Source organism: Camelina sativa, chromosome 2, assembly GCF_030686135.1.
Source record: "Camelina sativa cultivar CO46 ecotype springtype chromosome 2, ASM3068613v1".
Lineage (NCBI taxonomy): Eukaryota > Viridiplantae > Streptophyta > Magnoliopsida > Brassicales > Brassicaceae > Camelina > Camelina sativa.
The window spans coordinates 22,132,447-22,155,206 of NC_141881.1; the positions used below are offsets into that span (position 1 = coordinate 22,132,447).

General features: G+C 31.6%; 3 protein-coding genes across 3 annotated transcripts; 2 read left to right on the top strand and 1 right to left on the bottom strand.

Moving 5' to 3' along the window:
* The first annotated feature begins 256 nt into the window (after positions 1–256).
* On the top strand, positions 257–4,792 carry LOC104728270 (uncharacterized). Its single transcript, XM_019235804.2, has 2 exons — positions 257–407; positions 1,582–4,792. The coding sequence occupies exon 2, from the start codon at positions 1,640–1,642 to the stop codon at positions 4,487–4,489; it is 2,850 nt and encodes a 949-aa protein (XP_019091349.1). The 5' UTR covers positions 257–407; positions 1,582–1,639; the 3' UTR covers positions 4,490–4,792.
* Positions 4,793–11,809: 7,017 nt separating this feature from the next.
* LOC104728279 (abscisic acid receptor PYL8) lies at positions 11,810–13,501 on the top strand. Its single transcript, XM_010447282.3, has 3 exons — positions 11,810–12,463; positions 12,658–12,873; positions 12,966–13,501. The coding sequence occupies exons 1-3, from the start codon at positions 12,314–12,316 to the stop codon at positions 13,203–13,205; spliced, it is 606 nt and encodes a 201-aa protein (XP_010445584.1). The 5' UTR covers positions 11,810–12,313; the 3' UTR covers positions 13,206–13,501.
* Positions 13,502–17,744: 4,243 nt separating this feature from the next.
* On the bottom strand, positions 17,745–22,754 carry LOC104728288 (ATP-dependent zinc metalloprotease FTSH 11, chloroplastic/mitochondrial). Its single transcript, XM_010447290.2, has 17 exons — positions 21,872–22,754; positions 21,624–21,777; positions 21,341–21,433; positions 21,141–21,226; positions 20,860–20,983; positions 20,450–20,569; positions 20,296–20,346; positions 20,024–20,085; positions 19,835–19,892; positions 19,609–19,734; positions 19,434–19,514; positions 19,205–19,334; positions 18,923–19,071; positions 18,559–18,840; positions 18,227–18,316; positions 18,070–18,123; positions 17,745–17,974 (listed from the first exon to the last, which is right to left on the bottom strand). Exons 1-17 carry the CDS (start codon positions 22,462–22,464, stop codon positions 17,828–17,830), a joined length of 2,400 nt encoding a protein of 799 aa, XP_010445592.1. The 5' UTR covers positions 22,465–22,754; the 3' UTR covers positions 17,745–17,827.
* Positions 22,755–22,760: the final 6 nt, after the last annotated feature.

Sequence of the window (22,760 nt, forward strand, 5' to 3'; positions counted from 1 at the left end):
ATTTATAATCTAATAGTATGTATCTAGTCCAAAAGTAAATTCAAAAGCATGCATGCGTGTAAGTTGTAGAGACTACACATAAATAAGAAGAAATTTTTTTCTTTTTTTTTTTCTTTTTGATCGAAGGAAAGAAATATGTTTTTTTCATGCTTTTACCAAATAGGTCAAAACGCAATTGTGGTTAAGTTAGTAAATTTGGACAGGCAATTATGTTTACTTTGAACAACTTATTAAATATTATATCCCATAAATAGGTATCTCACATTTGATATATACGAGGTTGTTCTTGAGAGAGAGAAAATAAAATAAAATCAGAGTAGGGTTTTTGTAAGAGAAGGGTGTATCTGGTTCTTGTAGTAAAAGCTTGTCTGAATATTCTTATCCTCGGAGTTGTGATCCAACGATTGGTATGTTGTCACCTATTTTCATGGTTTCTTCTTATCTATTATATACTTTGTATACTCCTTTCGTTTATCTTCCATGCTTCTCGCTTATATTAGAGTAAAATTGAGTTTATGGGTTTGATTTTACAGTGATGGATTAGGTTTTTTTTGGTTTGTATCACACGTTTAAACTCTCTGTGATGGTGAATTTGGGTTTTGATCTCTAGGGCAGTCGATGTAGCGTTTGTCTCTTAGATCCGTTTGAAATGTTTTTGAACTGGTTAGAATTTTCCCGGGTCTCGAGTTGGTTTGATTGTTTGCGTTGATTGAAATGTGGATTATGGTGTTTTTTTTGGGGTCGTGGTGATTATTAGGAGATTCAATTGGTTCTATAAGAATATTGTGGATTCTGATTTTGGGTTTGGTGAATTGTGGTTCAAGTTAGGTTTTTCTCTTATTAGAGTTTGAGGATCCGTAATCATCATAGTTGAGTTTTTTTTGTGGCTTTGATTGAGTTCTTTTTTTGGTTCTTCAGCATTGTTTAAATGTTGTTATTGATCTTGAGGGTCTTCATTTAAATCTCCATCTTTCCTTGTTGTTAAGATATATGTTTGATTGCAATAGATTGATAGATTCTCAAGATCTTTCTTAAATATATATATGAGCCTTGTGTATCCGTTTTGTATTCAGCGAAATTGCCCGCACAAACTTGTATTCATATTTTGTATTCTATGGATTGCATTTCATGTAAATTATTTTGTGTTTATTGTGCGGCTTAGACATGCTAATTTGGCCAAAGATTGGTTCTCCATTCTTGTTTTTTAAATGAAATATTGCGGTAGGATCGGAGAGAGTCGAACCGGTTGAGACCAATTCCATCGCATAAGATTTTATTTCCTTGAGCTAATGATTCGCATTTATATGTTAATCCTGTTAGATCAGATCTGTATCTATATATCAAATCATGAGAACATGCAGCTAGTTAAAACCTTCATGCATGTAGAAACATATATATATATATATATATATATATATATATATATCTATCGTTTTATAGGAACATATCTGTACTCGTTTAAATATCCTCAGATTCTACTGAATATTTTTTTCTATTAGAGTCACCTAAACACATGATATGCTTCTGTAAAAAAAAACTGAATCTAATCTCTTTCTTTTCTTTTCTCCTTTCACTTTCCAGGTGCGAACCGTACGTTCGTCTGAGTATAGTTTGGGACGACGAAGTAACTGTCGAGGACATGGAGTGCAACAAGGACGAAGCGAAAAGGGCAATGGATGTTGCTGAGAGGAAGGTTAAAGAAAAGGACTACAACGGTGCAAAAAGATTCGCTAACAAAGCTCAAAACTTGTTTCCCGACCTGGGTGGTCTGAAACAATTGTTGACAGCTATCGATGTTTACATCTCAGCTGAGAAACAAATCTGCGGAGCAGCTGATTGGTATGGTATCCTTGGTGTAGATCCCACTGCTAATGCTGAAGCAATGAAGAAACAATACCGTAAACTACTTCTTATGCTCCATCCGGATAAAAACAATGCTGACAACGCTAAAGGTGCGTATGACCTGGTTTCAGAAGCTTGGGATCTACTATCTAACGAGACGCGGAGAACTTCATACGACGAGAAGAGAGCCAAAGAAGTTCAAAAAATTGTCCCAACAACACAGAGCATGAATGTTCGACCACACCGTCCAACCTCTAGCAGGAGTACTCCTCATGCTGTGTATGAGCCTGTTATTCTGAAGCCCCCTGTCCGTACGAATCTATTCAGTACGGGTTCGTCTTCTTCGACGATGCCGGAGGAGAATATTAATTTTTGGACAAAGTGTGGGATATGCAGGACGATATATCAGTATCCAAGGGATTATGTTAACAAGCACTTGCTTTGTCTAACCTGTAAGAAGGGTTTTATTGCACTGGAGATACCTCCTCCTCCTTCAACTGTTCCGAAGCCGCCGCGCAAGAGTTCCAAAAAGCAAGCGTCAACAAAAAAATCAACTGGTCCTTCGTCGTCTACTAGGAGAGAGCCTGCTGCACCACCATCTGTTAACCCTATTTTTCAGTGGGATTTTTCATCAGGAACGGCTGGTTCTAGCAGCGGAAATGCCACAAATCAAGCTGAGAATGTGGTTCGACAAGCACAAGTGAAAAGAAAGCGTGGGGAGTCGCAAGAAAAGGATACTGCTATCAAGAGGTCGAAGAAAGATGAGTCCCATATGCGTGGTCAAACAAGTGCAAGAAATGTTGTAGCCAGTGGAAGTACTGAAACGCCCAACAACGTAGGCGGCTCTCGTCGTCATCCTCATGTACCAGCAACGGTGTTACCTGATGATGTTGTAGATAAAGTGCTTATGGAAAGAGGCCAGTCAGAAATTTTGAGGAGACTTCCGAAGATGATGAATGAACTGGAAGAAAAAGTGAGGGTAACTGAAGGGAAGAAGAAACGTATGAAGGCAACGATCAAGATGAGTGGAAAGAAAGATGAGGTTAAAAAGTCAGTCGATAAAGTGAAGATAGATGATGATGTTATAAGATCAGCTGAGACTAATGATGAGGTTGTAATAAGATCAGCTGAAAGAGTGGAGACAAACAATGAGGTTGTAAGATCAGATGAGAAAAATGATGAGGTTGTAGTAAGATCAGCTGAAGAAGAGAAGACAAACAATGAGGTTGTAAGGTCAGATGAGAAAAATGATGAGGTTGTAGTAAGATCAGCTGAAGAAGTGAAGACAAACAATGAGGTTGTAAGATCAGATGAAAAAAATGATGAGGTTGTAGTAAGATCAGCTGAAGAAGTGAAGACAAACAATGAAGTTGTAAGATCAGATGAGAAAAATGATGAGGTTGTAGTAAGATCAGCTGAAGAAGTGAAGAGAAACGATGAGGTTATAAGATCAGATGAGACAAATGGTGAAGTTGTAAAATCAGCTGAGGAAGTGAAGATAGATAATGAGGTTATAAGATCAGCTGAGACAAATGATGAGACTGTAAGATCAGCTAAGACAAATGATGAGATTGTAAGATCAACTGAGGAAGTGAAGATGGATGATGAGGTTGTAAAATCAGCTGAGGAAGTGAAGATGGATGATGAGGCTGTAAGATCAACTGAGGAAGTGAAGATGGATGATGAAGTTGTAAAATCAGCTGAGAAAGTGAAGATGGATGATGAGGTTATAAGATCAGCTGAGGAAGTGAAGACAATCATTGTTCCAGATTCAGACTTTCACAACTTTGATCTTGACCGATCTGACTTTTCTTTTAAAGAAGACCAAATTTGGGCAGCTTATGACAACGATGATGGGATGCCACGGTTTTACGCTTGGATCGAAAAGGTGATTTCTTTGGAACCCTTTAAGATGTATATCAGGTGGCTTAGTTCCAAAAGCACTAGTGAATTTGGTCATATAGACTGGATAGGCTCTGGTTTTATTAAAACATGTGGGGAGTTTACGTCAGGGAGATACGAAGCTACAAATACAAAAAGCCCCTTTTCTCACAAAGTTGAATGCACCAACGATGTTATAAGAGGACTCTACTTCGTTCTTCCCAAAACGGGGCAAGTTTGGGCATTGTATCGAAACTGGTCTCCTGAGTGGGATAAGAATACTCCTGAGGAAGTTAAACACAAGTATGAGATTGTGCAAGTTCTTGATGACTATACCGAAGACAAACAAAGTGTAAGTGTGGCTCTCTTAATCAAAGCTGAAGGATTCAAGACTGTTTTCCGCAGAAGCATAGATGGAAACAATGTGAGGGAGATTCCAAAGGAAGAAATGCTTAGATTCTCTCACCAGGTGCCTCATTACATTCTTACAGGGAAAGAAGCTGATAACGCACCAGAAGGTTGTCTTGAACTAGACCCAGCTGCCACTCCACTTGAGTTCTTTGCAGAGGAAGCAGATGGGAATGAGAAAAGTGAAGCTGATAATAACGCACCAGAAGGTTGTATTGTACTAGACGCAGCTGAAATTCCATTTGAACTATTTTCAGAGGAAGCATATTGGAATGAGAGAAGTGAAGCTGTACAAGAGGAGAGCTATGTCCCAGATGAATTCATGGATATGGATTTCGATGACTTGTTTGATCTTTGAAGCTAGTGGCAGTCAACGTACAATGGAGGAAGAAACATATCATATCAGCTCATTTTATATTGAATCATTAGGGCACAAGACTAATCAAAAGTCAGGTTTGATCTTTTGCTTTCTTAATTATTTTATCTTTCTTTTGTTTAAAGTCGACCCAGAAACATTAGCCTAAAATATTTCGAATATTTTTTGGGGGTCAAATGTACAACATTTATGGTATTTTAGTATTTGTAAGAACTCAGTTCGAGATTTCGAATATTTGGTTATGGGTTTTTATCTTTTATTTTATAAGCATTCGTTTGAATCTCATTGACATGTTAGTAATAAGATGTATGGTGGTTGTGATAAGCTAAGCAGGTTCATTTTGAGACCAGCCTATCTAAGCATGAGACAATTTGGTCCTGGTTTTAGAATTTGAGTTGGGCAACTTTGATATATATCAAAATAAGTTTGTGCCACTATATAGAAGGAATCTATCTATCAAATATATATTGTGCCTCCTAGATGCAACTGAGATCCCTTAGGTTTGTTAAAATTTGTTTCTTGTCAATGTCTTATCAGATTTAGTCATTTCGGCATCATAATTTTGTTTGCACTGCGTTTATTTTTATATTTGTTTTTTTTTCCACAATTTTTTATATTTGTTTTATGCTTACAACAACAAAAAAAAAACACAATTTTAAAATTTTTAAGTAAGTTGTTTCGGTTAATTCTAAACGTAAAATGCTAAACTTATTGAAAAAATTTCCTGTTCCATTTGTGTTTTCTGATAATAGTTGTCCTTATGTTTTTTTTACATAAATTATTAATTTGCTAGTTGAGACTTTAGGAAATATTTTACGAAAAAACTAAAAAAACATGTTTGCTACATCAAAATTTTGGTTTTCAATTTAATTTCCATGTAAACATAAATATGCACGTCAAACCAAAAAAATTATGAAGAAAACTACAAAGGTTTTTCTATTTTCGTATATGTGAAATATAATTTTCTTTGTGTAAAAACAAAAGCAAACATATAGTTTTTCTTCTTTTTGGAACCAATAAAAATTTCGAACTTGTAGTGAGATTGAATGGGTCTCAAAATCATCTTCTTTTTCATGTAAACGAATAAAAGAATATTAATGGAGATCAAAGTGTGGGGTTTTGATTCATAAGCCATTAATGGTGTTCACGTTAATTTAGCCGAATGGTCAAAACGAAGATATATAGATGCAATATTGTAACACATGATCCTCGCTTCTATCTTTATAAATTAGTTTTCTTTCTATTCACATCTCTTCCACACCTTTGTTTTTGGGTCCACTTCTCTCTTTCACTTTAATTTATCTTTATTTTGATAAAATACTCTAATTATAATTATCGTCGATCGTTGTCATACTATTTATACTAATATCGACGCATGAAGTGAATCTAAACATTCCCACTCTACAAAGGTGATTGTCCTTTTACATCCAATCAATGGACTTACTATTTATGTGATCCTTACTTCTTGTCCTAATATCCTTAAGATATTTAAGGCCTCTCGAATGATATGATCGATATATATGGAAGTCAAACAAGTGATTTTGTTGTTTTAGTGCGAATGAAAAAAGTACGGTCCATGTATATTGAAAGGATAATAAAACGAAACTATCTAATTCCAATTTTAGCTATAGAACAACAAACACTATTTTCTTTTATCGAATTGGTTGGTACATGTATATGTAAAACCTTTTTTTTTTAATATTTTGTTGGTACTTGATATTTTTTTTCGTCGATTTTGGAAAATGTATTTGGTAGATTGCTCTTTTTAAAATATGGATAAATGGAAGAAAAAAAAATCCAATTCGATATGTAAGATAAGTTTTAGTTACGTAGATATATAAACAAATTAAAATCTAATATTAAATGGACGAAAATGAGTAAAATTATAATAAAAGAGTGACTTTGGAAGTGTTTTTTTTTTCAAATATCAAAAATAATGTATAAATTATGTGTCATGTTATTGTGTTAGAAAATGAAAATATAGTATCATTAAAAAGAATGAAACCCAAAGACACACAAAACTGCACACATTTTTACACACTTGAAAGTTCTGTTTGATAATTTTTTTTTATTATATAATCATTTTTGCAATGCGTCATCAAGTGTGAAGACTATTTGTTATCCCCTTTTTAATAAAACGGAAGTACACAACTTGAAATTGGTAGACTATATAATATTAACATAGATTATAACTAAAATTAATTATTTGATAGGTTATATGGATTAATTATTTGGTAGGTTATATAGATTTAGGATTAGGATCCTCTTAAAAATATATTCATCCAATTAAAAATATATTCTAAGGAATCAAATAAAATCTCCAAAGAATATTTAACTAACCATATTTAGGCAAAAAAATCTCAGAAATTAATCACTCTTCCGCATATTACAAGTGATTTCCGATTATACTAAAAAATAAAATTGTACCTTACTTTATCAGAAAATTTTGACTAAGTAACAGTCAAAATTTTAAATATTTAAATTCATTTCATATATTTCTTTTGTTGAATTGTATAGTTTTATATGCTATAATAAACTTTTTAAATAATTTAATTTGGAATCTTTAAAAATAGTTTAATTTGATATTTTTAAGAATATCATAAATATATGATAGATCAAAAAGTTAAAAATTATAAACACTCTAATTTGATTTGTTATAGCACGGGTCAATAATATGTCACTATAATATGAAAAATTTCAAGAAATATGATTTCTTGCTAGAGCACGGGTTAAAAATTTAAAAATATGATTTGTCGGATTAAATTTAAGTTTGGAATAACGTTGTTTGGTAGACTTTCTCGGTCACAATGATTTTGACAAACATACGTTACATATTTGGTCTTAAAAATTAATATACATTATACTATAGGTTAAATTATAGTATTAACGATCAAAATACAATAGTATAATTTTAAATACTAAACAAATCAAAGAAAATTAACAAACAAAAATTAATATTTTTACCACACAACTTAATCCGCACTATATCGCGGATCAAAATCTAGATATACTAGAATATATCTTACAAAATAGATGTTATTTTTATAAGTTATATTCAGTATATGATTTCATTGCATAGTGTTCCATCCAAAAAAACTTTTAAAACAAATAAAATAATTACATATACGATGTTTTAAATAAAAATTACCAAATAAACAAAATGAAAGAATTTCAATCCGTGCTCTAGCACGGGTCATATTCTAGTATATATATACATTTGAAGTCAATGTGTTGATTAAAATGCTAATTCAACCATCAAAGACTCACAAAAAAAAAAAAAAAATTATTTAGAAGAAGAAAAACCAAACGTGAATGTAAGATACGCAATCTCTAGAAAACGTTACTTTGAAGCGTTTTAATTATACTTTATCCAAACTGTGGACCCCGATTTTGTCTAATATTTTCAAAAACAAAAAATCTTTTTATTCTTATTTTTATTTTTATTGTCAACGACAATTAGTTTATTTGTTATTTATATCAAAAAATTATTATCGTAATTATCATAAAAATAGTTACTTGCATGTTGGTATGGACATCTTTTTGGATAATAAGTGAAAATGGATTTACTTTATTAATTGAGATTTTTTTTTTAATAATCCAACCTCATTAGTTGATTAAATCGTGGCTACGGCTAGCTTTGAAACCAAACATGATGAAAGAAAATCGTCGATATTAAAGATCATAAATAGCATCAGCCGCCAAATTTGGTTTCCTCTGTTTTATAACTGAACACTGTCTGACTGAAAACATATTTCTACGTACTACCAAAAACATTTCTGATTAAACTTAAAAAATGTGTGAAATTATTGGTCGTCTGGCTTCATAACCAGTACCGTATATAGTCAGAATGTGAAACGAAACTGAATAGTAATTACAATAAAAGGCAAATCTAAAATACGTTTAGTTTTGATGTTTTTATCAACAAACGTTTATAGCACCAAAAAAAAAAAAAATTGACATCAGTAAAAGTGCTACTTTTCCAATTATACCTCAAACTTTTATAATGTGGTCTCTTATTAATTACTTTGAGTATATAGAGAACTAATTCGAAAGTTGTACGTACTATTATAACGAGCCAAAGCCAATCTACAAATTAGAAAGCACCCATGTCTATGGCCTATATAGGTATCTATCTAATTTCTGTATATAATAATCTTTGAGGTAGTTCGTATTCTCGAGAATACTTTAGCACGTTACAAAGTTAGCAACGAATTTTCTTTTTCTGGAGATGACATTATAAGAGCCAAATCTTTTTAATGTTTATTGAAATCTTTGTCACTTTGAGATAATTTTATTCAGGATTTCATAAAGTGTTGGATAAAGCACGTGGGACCATTTGCTCTATCAAGATTGGCTCTTCGAGTCAGGAAAAGTTAAGGCCGTGAAGCAAACCCTAAAGTTCTGTATCTATTTTTTTTTTGCTCGATCATTTACAATATACTAGTATAATAACTCATAACCCACTAGGACGAGTTATGAGTTTAATCATAGTCGTAATTTTGTATTGGAACGACAACAACAGTATTATATTTGCTTTAGTTACTCGTCAATTGGAAAATACCACTAAGAGTGCTGTAATATATACCTCAATAATTTTGACAATTTTCTATACCTCGAATAAGAAATGTTTTTGGTTTGGTCATCACATGCATAAGTTTTTTTTAAAATAATTTTATCCTGTGTTTTTACTAGATGCCAACTATATTGTTCTTATCCTAAACTAGATTGGTCTGTTGTTTGCATGGTTCATTGATACTCCAAAACTTGCGTTCATATAGTATGTACTATGGCTCAGTCACGATTCCAAACAAACTTCCAACTAGTAATTATTTGGCTAACTGGGACATATCAACATATATGTATATATACAAAACGCGTAACCATTTCTTCTTTGGTTGCATTACTAAGAGCATGATCTGTCCAAGCATCTTGCTTGATTTTTCATCTCCTTAATTTTTCATATAAGATGTTTCATATATATTTATGAACCCAATGTTTTTTTTTTTTCTTTTTTTGGTGTATCTCAGTCTCACCTTATTCCTTAATAAGTTTATAATTCTCGCTACAGCGGTATGTTAAAGCTAGATAATTCTTTGAAGCCAAGATCAACAACATCCTCCGCCTACTACACTCAAATTATTATTCTGATTTTTTTACTATTTTAATTTAATCTTTGCAAGCATGAAGGGTAATTTTTTTAGAAAAAAATAGTTGAAAAATAGTCTTCTAAACCTACTTACTATTACTCTAAAGAAGTTTAGCAATCAAACACTATTTTTCTTTTTATTAATAAAATTTACATGCAAAAAAAAAATATCACTCACTAATCACCTTTACTTAGCAATTATTTATATCATTTCATTTTAAAAAAACATACAAAGCTACAATACATAAATTATACTATATATATATATTTTAGAATATTACAATATAATAACAATACTACTATCTTTAAATAAAAAAAAACAATATTTTCCATCAATAAATCACTACCTAATGAATTATATGATATGGTTCCTATAGTAAAAAAACAATAAACTTTAATTAAAACAATTTTGCGCATATATTTGTAAGGTTTTACATTCAAAAGGTAAAAAAATTTAGTTATGTATATAATTAATCTATAAAACAAATTACATAAACTACTTTTTTATTAGGGAAAAAGATGGCTACCTACATGAAGTATAGGTGAATACATGGTCACACATACCAAGTATACTATTGTATACTCAACTATACAAAGTATATGTATTGCATGGCCACATGTATGAACTATATGACGTCATGTGTTCAACATCATAGACATATAATCTGGTACACTGATTGATTAATTCCAGTGAAGACCGATGTTGACTCTGGTGTTGACCAAAAAAAATTATAAAATTAAAAATAAAAACTAAAAAATTACTATATTTAATCATTTATGGTTTTTATTAATTAAAAATATTATATTCAATATCTAAATATTTTTTATATATTTTTAATGTATTCATTCTTGGAAGATTTTCAAAAATACCTTTTTTCCTATGTCATTTCAAAAATACCCTTTTATGTTGTCCATTTTAAAAAATACTCCTTTTCTATATATAAAATAACTAAATTCTAAGCCTTAAACTCCAAATACTAAATCCTAACTCCTCAATACTATATTATAAATATAAAATAGAGAATCCAAACCTTAGAAAAAATCTAAAAATTAAATTAACATTCTTATACTTAGTTAATTTTCAACTTTAAAGCTAAACTAATAGTTAAATAAAAATCACTGATAATTATTTTCAAGATATAATATAAAGGCATTTGCAAAAATACTCTTATTCTATACCCTTTTGCAAACATACCTTTAAATCAAATATATTTGTTTTGCTAAAATGAATTTTTTGTATTTTTATCTTTTATTATTAAAAGTAAATATTGTGAATCTTGTTGTTGTTGTTGTTTAATTTATATGTTATTTTGAGTATGTAAATTTTAAAGTAAAGAGTATCTAAAATTTTGTATACCATGCAAAATTTAGAGTAAAGAGTCATATACTTAATCTTTTGCATATTATTTTCTAATGAAAGTAGTTGAGTTTGATTTTATTGATTTTGTAGTATAAATATTATGATTATCAGATATATATATATATATCTTAAATATAATTATAAATGATTTTTATATCTTGAAAATAATTATAAATGATTTCTGTCTTGAAAATAATTATAAATAATTTTTATTTAACTATTTACTTTAGCTTGAAAAATAAAAAGTAACTAATTATAAGAGTGAATATATTAGAGATATATAAAAAATATTTGGATATTGAATAGAATATGTTTTTTATTCATGAAAAACCATAATTAATTTAGTATAATAATTTTTTATTTTAAATTTTAAATTTAAAAAATTTAAAATATTTTTTTTGGTCAGTGTTGGTCAACGCCGGAGTCAACGTCGGTATTCGCCGGAGTCAGTCTACTGGATTATATGTTTAGGGTGTTGAACACATAACGTCATATAGTTCATGCATGTGGTCATGTAATACATATACTTCGTGTAGTTGATTATACAATATTATACTTGGCATGTGTGACCATGCATTCTCCGATACTTTATGTAGCTAGGCATTTTTTTTCCTTTTTATTAATAAATATAGTTTACTTTGTAAGAATGGAGTCTTCGTTGAAAAAAAAAATCACTGATCAAAAAAAGGAATTAACAAGAGGGGTACAATGGTCAACAAAAAAGAGGGGCAATAGCGTAAATAAAGAGAAATGAGTGGGATAACATAAGAAAGCATCCAATAAGAGTAGTGAAATTAGAAAGAAAGGACCTTTACTCCTCTTTTTTTCTTTTTTTTAAACGTCCAATCAAAAAACTTTTTTCTTTTTACCATTTTTTAAAAAAAAAAAAATATAAAATCTCTCACTCTGAACAAAAAAGTCTATTAAATTCAGTAATAATAGTGATATTTAAACAGAGAGAGAGAAAAAGTTTGTTGGAGGATTCTTCTCTCTTTTTCTCTCTCTTACTCTTCTTCTTCTTCTTCTTCTTCTTCTTATCATCTCTCTCTCCCTCCAAATACGGCGACTGTAATCTTAAATCTTTCATTCATCGTAAGATCTCGCCGGAAAAATTATAAACCAAAAAAAAAAACTTCACTCAGATCAGATCTCTTAGAAGATTCAAAGCTCATATCTTTTACCTTTTATTTCTTTCTCTTTCTCGTCTGGTGTTTTTTTTTGTTCGGTTGTATCTTAAAACACGGAGGTGTAGAGATTTTTCACCGTGGCTTAAGAAAACAGAGGAAGAGGAAGAAGAAAGATGGAAGCTAACGGGAATGAAAGCTTGGTGAATCCGAATCTGAGTCAGAGTCAGGAGAGAGAGTTTATAAGAAGACATCATCAACATGAGCTTCTTCACAATCAGTGTAGCTCTACGCTTGTTAAACATATCAACGCTCCTGTTCATATCGTAAGCTTCTCTCTGTTTCTCTCTGTTTCTCTCTGTTTTGGTCTGTAAATAATGCTTTCTATATTTGGCTCAATTGGTTAGTTCAATCCAGAAATGTTGAAGAAGACGAATCGATTTGGTTTCTATTTATAGAAGTTTCCATTTTTGACTATTGTGTGTATAAAACCCGAATCTGGTTTGATCTGGTTTTGTAGGTGTGGTCACTTGTGAGAAGATTTGATCAGCCACAGAAGTATAAACCATTTATAAGTAGGTGTGTGGTGAAAGGGAACATGGAGATTGGTACAGTTAGAGAGGTCGATGTTAAATCTGGTTTACCAGCTACTAGAAGTACTGAGAGGTTGGAGTTACTTGATGACAATGAGCATATTCTCAGTATCAGAATCGTTGGTGGTGATCACAGACTCAAGGTCAGTAAAACTTTTACTTTTTTTACTACACATATCATTGATTTGATTGAATCACTAATCTGATCTTTTATTCTTTTGTGTGGGGATTTTAGAACTATTCATCGATCATTTCACTTCACCCTGAGACTATAGGAGGAGGAGGAGGAGGAGGAGGAAGAACAGGAGGGACACTTGTGATTGAGTCATTTGTGGTTGATGTACCAGAAGGGAACACAAAGGATGAGACTTGTTACTTTGTTGAGGCTTTAATCAAATGCAATCTTAAATCTTTAGCTGATATCTCTGAACGTCTTGCCGTTCAAGACACCACTACTGAGTCTGAAACTGACTGATTGAATCAATGAATGGAGAGTCTCTTGTTGCTGCCATGGATGAAGCTCTCGAGAGTGAAAAAAGTCTCTTTGAGGATGGACAAGGCCCCAAACTAAAATATCATCATCATTGTTACATAATAAGTTTTCCTCTCATTTATTTGTCTATTTTTGGGGGTCTTTTCACTTTCATTCAACCCTCTTCTTTTTTCTTGATGTGTCTAATTTAATGAGATGTTTTTTTGGTTTCTCTCTGTAGTAACCAAAATATGATTTTGGAGTTTGGCTTTAGCCACTTGCAGGAATCTTTTTTACAATTTGCAGAGACCAATGTTAAAAAGTGTGATCATGGGGTTCCACTCTCTTCACACTTTTAGTAACACCCATAAAGGGCCACACACCATGTCTCTTTCTTTTTAGTATTTATTTTTAGGTTGATGAAAGTACCCAATAGGATTTGTGGGATGTGAAAAATCTCCACACGGACCATTAAGGAAAGAGATCTTTCTTGTTGTTTATAAACTAGGTGCTTCCCCACGCAACGCATGGGTTGTAGTGTAGTTGGCACTTTCTTGTTTTTTTTGGTCTTTTTCGTTTTCTCTTTTGTATTATTTCGTTTTAATTAGGCATATACGGGCTTTGCCGTCACTTTTATTTATACACTATATGTTTATACCATTTCGTTCAGATGTGTATAATTGTGCTGTTTATTTTTTATGAATTATGAAAATGTTGTTTCTTGCTTTTGAGGATCCAATCTTATCATTGACTGATATTGTTTCAAATACATTTATTGTATTATAGATTTTCTAATTAACTGCTTATGTAAACCCTTCATACGTTGATGTTGCAATAATAAGTTATTTTTTTTAAATATCTTCCGTGTAAGTGATTATGTTTGTATGCCCATGTTTTGGTCTAATATCAATAAGACCGTTTCTGTTTTTCTTTAGTTGGCTTTGAAACCAATATTGAGTTAAGCAAATAATGGGTGAAATTATGGTGTTAATAAGTAATATAAATTATTATGTATATATATTGTATATATGTGACTATAAATTTAGCTAACTAAAAAATTATGTAATATTTAAATACAATCTTGAACATATATATATTTTTTTTATTTGTGGGAGGAATGTATGAAATTATTGGATAGAAGTTATTTTTGAGTTAAATGACCTTTAATGTTTTTAAAGTGAGTTAAATATTAATAAATTTTTATATATGTCTTGACTTTTTAAAAAAGGAATACCAAGTGTTTCCTTCCAAATTTGAAGTGATATAGTATTTTAGTTTTCTTATATGATTTTATGAACTTCAATGTAAAAGTTTTTCAAAGTAATAAGTACACTCACTGATTGAATTATAAAATTTAGAGAAATGTTTATTTCGTGTAATTATCTGCTCTTTTAAATAAATTAAATAAGTATGTTGTTATTCCTACAAATAGGACAACATATATTATAGTTTAACCATGGAGTTAAGCAATGGAAATGGAACTTATGAGTGCAAGACAAAATGCTTATATGTTACACATTGATCGTTTAAAATGAATAGGAACATTTAATTGTCAAATAAAGTTGATTGCTTTGTTAAAACCAACATATGTGAATTTAAATTTAACTATGTAAATTTAAAAAATAAATATGAATAGATTAGAAAGGCAAGAAATATAAAAGAAATATTTTTTTATAGAAATAAAATAAAAATTGAAAACAATGTTAAATATATATAATACTTTTTACATTAAAATATAGAATCAAACTCTTACAAGTTACAACACATATGAGATATAACAACATTTGATATTGGTAGGAGAGGAGGAGAGAATGTTTATTATAAGATGGTAATCCAAATTAGATAATGGAGATGAATCTTTAAAAAATAGAACAATTTAATATCTATATATATATATATATAATACTTTCTAAAATAAAATATAGAATCAAACTCTTACAACACATATGAGATATAACAACATTTGATATTGGTGGGAGAGGAAGAGAGAATGATTACTTATAAGATAATAACCCAAATTAGATAAAGGAGATAAATCTTTTAAAATAAGAACAATGTAAAATATATATCATGTAGTCTCTAAAATTAAAATTTAGCATTAACAATTTACAATGATATTTTTTTTTTTTTACAACCCATACAACAAAAATAAGAAATAAAAAATAACAAAAAAAAACGAAAAATGATTTGAGGTATTGTAGAAGAGAATGAGAGAATGTGAAAATGAGATAGTAAAAGAATGTCAATATGAGAGAATGATAGATTGAGAGAATGCTTATTTATATGATAAGAAATGATGGAAGTTACATTTAGAACTATGGAGTTATAATAGTAATTTATTGTGTTTGAATAAAATTAAGTGGTAGAATATGATTAATGCATAATTTATTTTATTTTCAGTTATAATTTTATTTTAATGTGTGAATTAAATGTATTGTGTTTATTGGATCTTAAATATTGTTTAAAGCAATTAGAAAGCAAATAAAAAAAATAAAAAAAATTAGAAAACATTAAATGAAAATCAACCAATAAGGAGAGACCAAAACCTTACTTTTATATATATGATATATTGCTTTAAACTTTGAAATGAGAAATATATTATAAACAATAATTTTACATGAGAAATATATTAATTTAGCCAACCAAAATATGAATATAAGTTTAGCCAACCAAAATAAATAAAAAATATTAAAATTTAACCAAAAATAATTTCTCTTCAAAGATAATAAGTTAGTAGGAGGAATGAATTAATGTAAAATTATTAGATAGGAGTTACATTTGAGTTAAATGGAGTTACATGTCTTTAATTATAAATAAATATTTTAATTTTTTATAACCTAAAATAAAAGGAATACCAAGTGGCTGAATCAAAATTCACATAATTTGGTTGTTTGTTGATATAAACTCAACACTTACAAATAATATTTCAAAATAAAAAAATATTACTTTTAAGTGACAAACTAAATTAGTTTTCTTATAAAATTATATGAATTCTTCAATCTCAATAATTTTTAAAATCCCAAGGATAACTTATATTTTTTTGGTTTTCACTCATCAATTTAATTTATAGTGCTAGACTGCTAGATTTCATTCTAATGTTTTCATCTTTAGAGAATTTAGTGAAATGATATTTTTAAAATTATATTTTATTTTTATATTTAAGTTCCAGTTGAATATGTTTTGTTTTTTGGATCATTTTTTATTTTGATTAAAGACACAAAAAACCAATTGTTTAATTATGTTCTTTTTGTTTTCAAAAACCTCAAATAATAAAAAATATATATATATTATATTGATCTCTGCAGATTTTACAATTGGATCACAAAACAAAATAGTCTTTATAAATAGATAAATGGATAATTATATTGATCTTTAAATATTATATTGATCTTTATAAATTATTAAAAATGATACATGAATATGTGAGATAACCAGAGACATAATAGATAATTACATATGGATCATTTCAACTTTATGATCTTATTGTGTGGTGAATATTGTAAGGAAGTATGAAAATAATGACTTATAAGATGTTAATATAAAATAGAAAATGGAGATAAACATTTTAAAAGATTAAAATAAATATATAAGATATACATATCATACAAAATCTAAAACTAAGCTTTTACAATGATGTTTGATTTGAGTTTTTATAACCCATACAACAACAATAACAAAAAAATACAAAACAAAACAAAACAAAACAAAAAAGAGATTTGAGAGTAGTGGAAGAAGATGAGAGAATGAAAGAGTGATAGACTAAGAGAATAAGATAATGAATATTTATAGGAAGAAAAATGATGAAAAATTACATTTAGAAAAATGAGAGTTACAATTCTAATTTATTATTTTGTTTTAATACAATTGATTAATATAACTTAGTGGAGAAATAAAGTTAATGCATAATTTATAGGGAGAAGCTATAAAGATTTCAGTTTTATATTATGTGAGTTAAATGTGAAAATTAATTATTTTAAATTTGTGTTCTAATATAATTTTTTTTTTGTTAAAATTATATTGCCAAGTGGACTAATAAGGAGAGACTGAAACTCTACTTTTATATATATGATTTTGTCTTCACTTGTGATCAGGAAACACACTTCATCCCCATTAGCTGTAAAAAGTCTTTTAGTAGTATTTGTTTTTTACAATGCAATAATATTTGCTGTTTGTTTCTTCGTTTGTTATTTACGGTAGTGGATGAGCTTATAAGTTTGTCATATTAAAATATTCGAATAGGTCACATGGACAGGTGGTTCCATTACCACTGCTTTTTTTCAATATCATTACAAATAAATGCTCTTATTGTTGTTTTCTTTCAAATTTATCCAAAAGAAAAAACATGTAAAGACTACAATTACATTCTTTTCAATGTTGTTTTACAATTTTTTCATAGAATTGAACAGAATGTTAAAAAGGGAAAAAGGTTCCAGGTCGAAGTGAAACTAATGAGCTAATGAAACTTAGAAAAACTACAATAATTTGTAACCTGAGATAAATAATTTCACATGTTTTTTTCTTTTTGGTTGTTGTAGAATCATCTATGGGAGATTTACTCTGTACAAAGCTTTGAACCTCCCTTTTTCACCCCAAACAGCTGTGTTTATGATAATGAATGATGTGACTTAAGCCAATACCAAGTCTCCTTCTTGTTGCTCCTGTAACTTATCATCCCCTTCTTGGTTTGGAAGGAGGATACGCTTTATGTCCTCTGCGGTTAGCGTTTCATACTCTAGAAGTGCGTTTGCTAATGTGTGTAGCTGCTTCTCATGCTTGGGGAAACACACGTATACACAACTAAAGTGAGTAACGACTTTTTTATTAAACAGTTTTTGATCGAGTAAATGAAAATTTGGCAAACACGAACCCGTTTCAAGAGAGCTTTCACTCGCTCATATGCCTCTCGAAGAAGCTTCACAACCTGACCAAAAGTATCATCACCACCAGATGAATACGCAGACTTGGGAGCAATCGGATTTAAACGAGGAACTATAAAAAAAAATGAATAGAGAGAGAGTCTCTACCTCTGCATCAATGCGTGATTGCATATCAGAGCTTGGTCTTTCCTTTATATGAACTGGTCCTATTGCCTCACTCATCCCACAACTCGATACCTTGCATGATAAACCAAAACAGCATTACTACAACTACCACAAGAGAGGTAAACTCTGTTACCAAAACTCTACAGTGGAAGTTTCTTTTTACCGTTAGCTTGTAACTTATATAGTTTTTAGGATCTCAGAGACTAAAACCCTGAAAACTCAATTCCACAAACTAATAGAACTGGCGGCTAACTTTTCGATAAACTAACACATGTATCTTCTAATCTTTGAGTAATATAGAGGCACAAGGTTACCATATATTGTGCAAGTTCTGTGGCCTGGGACAGATCACTACTTGCTCCAGTGGTGATATAGTCCTGGCCAAAGATGAGCTCCTCTGCAACTCTTCCTCCCATACATACATCAAGACGAGCTAATAACTGCCTCTTGCTCACTGATGTTTCATCGTTTGAAGGTAACTGGGTAACCATTCCCAATGCAGATCCTCGTGGCATTATTGTCGCTTTGTGGATCGGATGTGCACCTCCCGTGTTCAAAGCGACAATAGCATGACCACTCTCATGGTATGCAGTGAGCTAAAGAGGCAAAAAAGCAAGTGAGATGTTTGGACTCCACATCCAAAACGACTTATATGTTGTGTCAGATATTGAAATATACCTTTTTTGAGTCCTCTGATACGAACATTGTCTTCCTCTCTGTGCCCATGACTATTCGGTCCTTTGCGAATTCCAACTGTTCAGAAGATAGCTTCTCAGCCCCTTCAACAGCTGCTTTGATGGCAGCAATATTCACCAGGTTTGCAAGATCTGGAAATCGTTTTGGTGAGATTGGAGAAAAATGTATTGAATCATTGAATCTTTATAGGACCATGACAAAAAGAAGACACTTTTACTAAATTCAAGGATGACTAAACTGTCGTTATAGATTTAATACACTTACCAGCACCATTGAATCCAGGAGTTCCACGAGCAATTGCTTTAACATCCACATCTTCTGACATAGGTTTGCCTTGGAGGTAGAGTTCCAAAATCTCTTGGCGTCCACGGACATCCGGACTAGGGACGACAATCTAAAATTAAATCTGTCAGTACTTCCTTACGAAAAATCTGAAACAATTTTTCATAACGGAACGAACAACACACCTAGTTATCTATGTGTCAGTACTTACATGCCTATCGAATCTGCCCGGTCTTGTCAGGGCTGGATCAAGTATATCAGGCAAGTTCGTTGCAGCCATAACTATAATTCCCTACATAACCAAAATAAAAAGAAGCAGAATATTATTATATTTCTGCAAACTAGGGGAGTAATCACAAGGTACGGTATCCCTCATCAACAAGTACCTCATTTTGCTCAAAACCATCCATTTCGACAAGTAGTTGATGCAACGTCTTCTTTGTATGCCCTTCCCATTGTTTTCTCGTGGACCCAACAGCATCAATTTCATCAATGAATATGATACAAGGTGCCTGTCATACATGACAGTCAGTAAATGGAACTTAATTCATGGAAGAATAACCAACAAAAATCTTTGAACATAGACTACTAGCAGTGAAGATTGAATTATACCTTCTTCTTAGCTGCCTGAAACAATGATCTCACTCGCCGAGCTCCTACCCCGACAAACCTGTCGATCAAGAAAATTAAAACTTGATATTAAAAGACATTAACAAAAGTTGAGTCAGCTGATAGTAATAAATAGTTGATGGCAAATGTAGCTCAAGACATATGACCGTGAAAGAAAAGTAGAACGCTCACATCTCTTCAAATTCAGATCCAGCTCTATAGAAGAAGGGTACCCCAGCTTCTCCAGCAATTGCCTTTAAAATTTAAAACGCGTCAGCTTACTGAAATTATTTATAGAATTGGTAGCCTAATAAAGAACTTCTGTTTTGACGTCAAATGATAATAAGAAGAATTTAGGTTTATGTGGGATGTGACTGAAAGACACCAACAAAAATGAAATTGTTAACTCTTCATAACAACCCAATAGATAAGACACAACAATGTAACACTCTGTGAGAACTTACTTTAGCCAGTAATGTCTTTCCGGTACCAGGTGCCCCGGTTAGAAGAATTCCCTGGAAGCAAACATTTAAGAAATGTCACAATGCTAACTTAAAACAAATTATGGCCATAAGAAAACCAAATGCAAAGTAGGATGCAATCGAGAGGAAATAATACCTTTGGCAACTTTCCTCCAAGGCGGGTAAACTTTGATGGATTTTTAAGATATTCAACCACCTCCTCAAGCTCTTGTTTGGCATCATCACAACCCTTTACATCCTTAAATGTTTTGACATTCTGCAGCAAGTAAACTTGTTAGAAAAAGACACAGTGAAGCCGCTCAGACACATTTATTGGCCTCAAGGACTACATGAACAGAACTATTAAAACGTTAACGGGGTAAATTAACATCAATTCAAAGAGGATCCAAGACAATAACTAGCTCAGGTAAGAAGGATGATATCATGCAACTAATTAACAATATCCTTCTCTTACTATATGTTTGTTCACTGTAACTAACGCTATAAATTTCATTGCAGTTATACTTTAACTCATTTTAGACTCCTCGTGTTTAGTCAAAATTCTACCTTTTCTGGCGTTATTTCTTTGTTCATCTCTTTTGGAGAATATGAAGAACTTGAACCAACACCCGAAGTTCCAATTCCTCCCAGGCTTCCAATATACTTTTGCAGAGCAGCTGCACCCATTAACCTAAACAAGGAACCTTCCATTTTAACAGGAGCAGAAGTACTAAAATGGAGAAGCAGTCACAAGTTCAACTATGCATGAGAAGCAACACTTCTGCCTATGTTATCTAAACCAATCTATCATAAATCTAATCTCAACTTAAAAGATAGATGATGCATACCACACTAATCCCACCGCAACTGTGAACAAGATCGTAGAGACAAGCTCTTGTGCAAATCTTGATTTGTTTGAAACTTTAGGATTAACCTAACAAAGCAAAGACACATGTTAAGAACTTAACATATACAGAACCATCATGAAACTAAGAAAAAGCGAAACTTTGTATACATAACTAGCTGGGTAAATATAAGAGAAACTTACCATAGTAACATGCAATGGTTGCTTCTCAGATATACCAGGGTTCACAAATGATTCGTCCATATTGCCTGATGCACGATGCTTCAGCTCTTGCAGCTGCACATATACCAATGATTATTACAAATACAACAACACTAACTTAGAAACAAAGACAACTAGAAATAACATTTATAAGGGGCAGCAAGCAAATCAACTTCAGAGATCAAAACGTAGACCACAGAAAAAAACAGATAGCCAAACCACAGATTCTAGAAGTAGTCATGGTCCAATCAGACAGAAATAATACCAGTGTGGGAAGACTAGATGGCTTCCCGGTTTGTTCGTCAGGAAGATACTCCGCAAGAGAATTTGTAATGACAAGAGCTCGAATATACTCAGCAACTCCTCTACTGTCCACTGCGTGTTCCCTTTGTTCGAACCGTTGAACTACAGCCTCAGGACTGAATCCAGAAAAAAAAAAACATCAGCATACCACATAAAATCAGTTGAATTCAAACTACAACAATCAAACCAGAGCTTGATAAAGTTACATACATGTGCTTATTGAGCTCAGCCAATAAAGCTCCCTGCAAAGCCGCATCCTTTGGATTGGCATCAGCCTCAGCAATAAGTTTCTCAAGCCGCTTCTCCTGGCGAGAGAAAGGCCACCAGCTTAACCACTCCCACTCCATCACCTTCTCCATAGCTCTCTTTACAGCCGCCCATAGTCCCATCATCAACACCACAATCCGAAACTTGTTCTTCTTCTCCTCTCCCTCCGTTACTCCATCAATAACCTCTGCTTCTTCTTCTCCGCCTCCACTTTTCACATCCGCCTCAAAGCTAGTAGCTTCACTCGTCCCCTCACCACCCACAAATTTATCGTTCGTCTCTAATTCCGAATCCGTGACAAATGAATCCGTCGTACTCTCCCCTTGGCTAAGAAAAGCAGGGTCCTTGGGAATAAAATCGGAGTCGGAAGCGACATTGTCTTGGCGCAATGAACAAGGAAGGGGACGAAATCGAGAGTTGTGAAAACTCAAACAAGGAGAGAAGAGAGAAGAACGAGGCTTAAAGGAATATGAATGAAGAGGAGGAGGAGGAGGAGGACGAAGGAGAAGAGAAGCTTGAAGAGTAGAAGAAGACATTGATGGTTTAGGGTTTTATGATGATGGAATCAAAATCAAATCCTCTTTTATCTTCTTCTTCCTTCCTTCTCTCTTACTCTCTTTTTTATTCTTTAGAGCAAAAGAGAAGACTTTGGAGACTTGGGAGCCACAAGATCCTCTCTTTATCTTTTCTCTTCTCTAACTCTTTTTTTATCTTATCCAATAACTCTACCCAATTTTGAGCTTTCAATTAGAGACTAGAGATTAGATTTTTGATTAGATTTTTTGATAATGAAAATGATATGGTGAGTGAGAGAGAGACATAGACTGAGAGA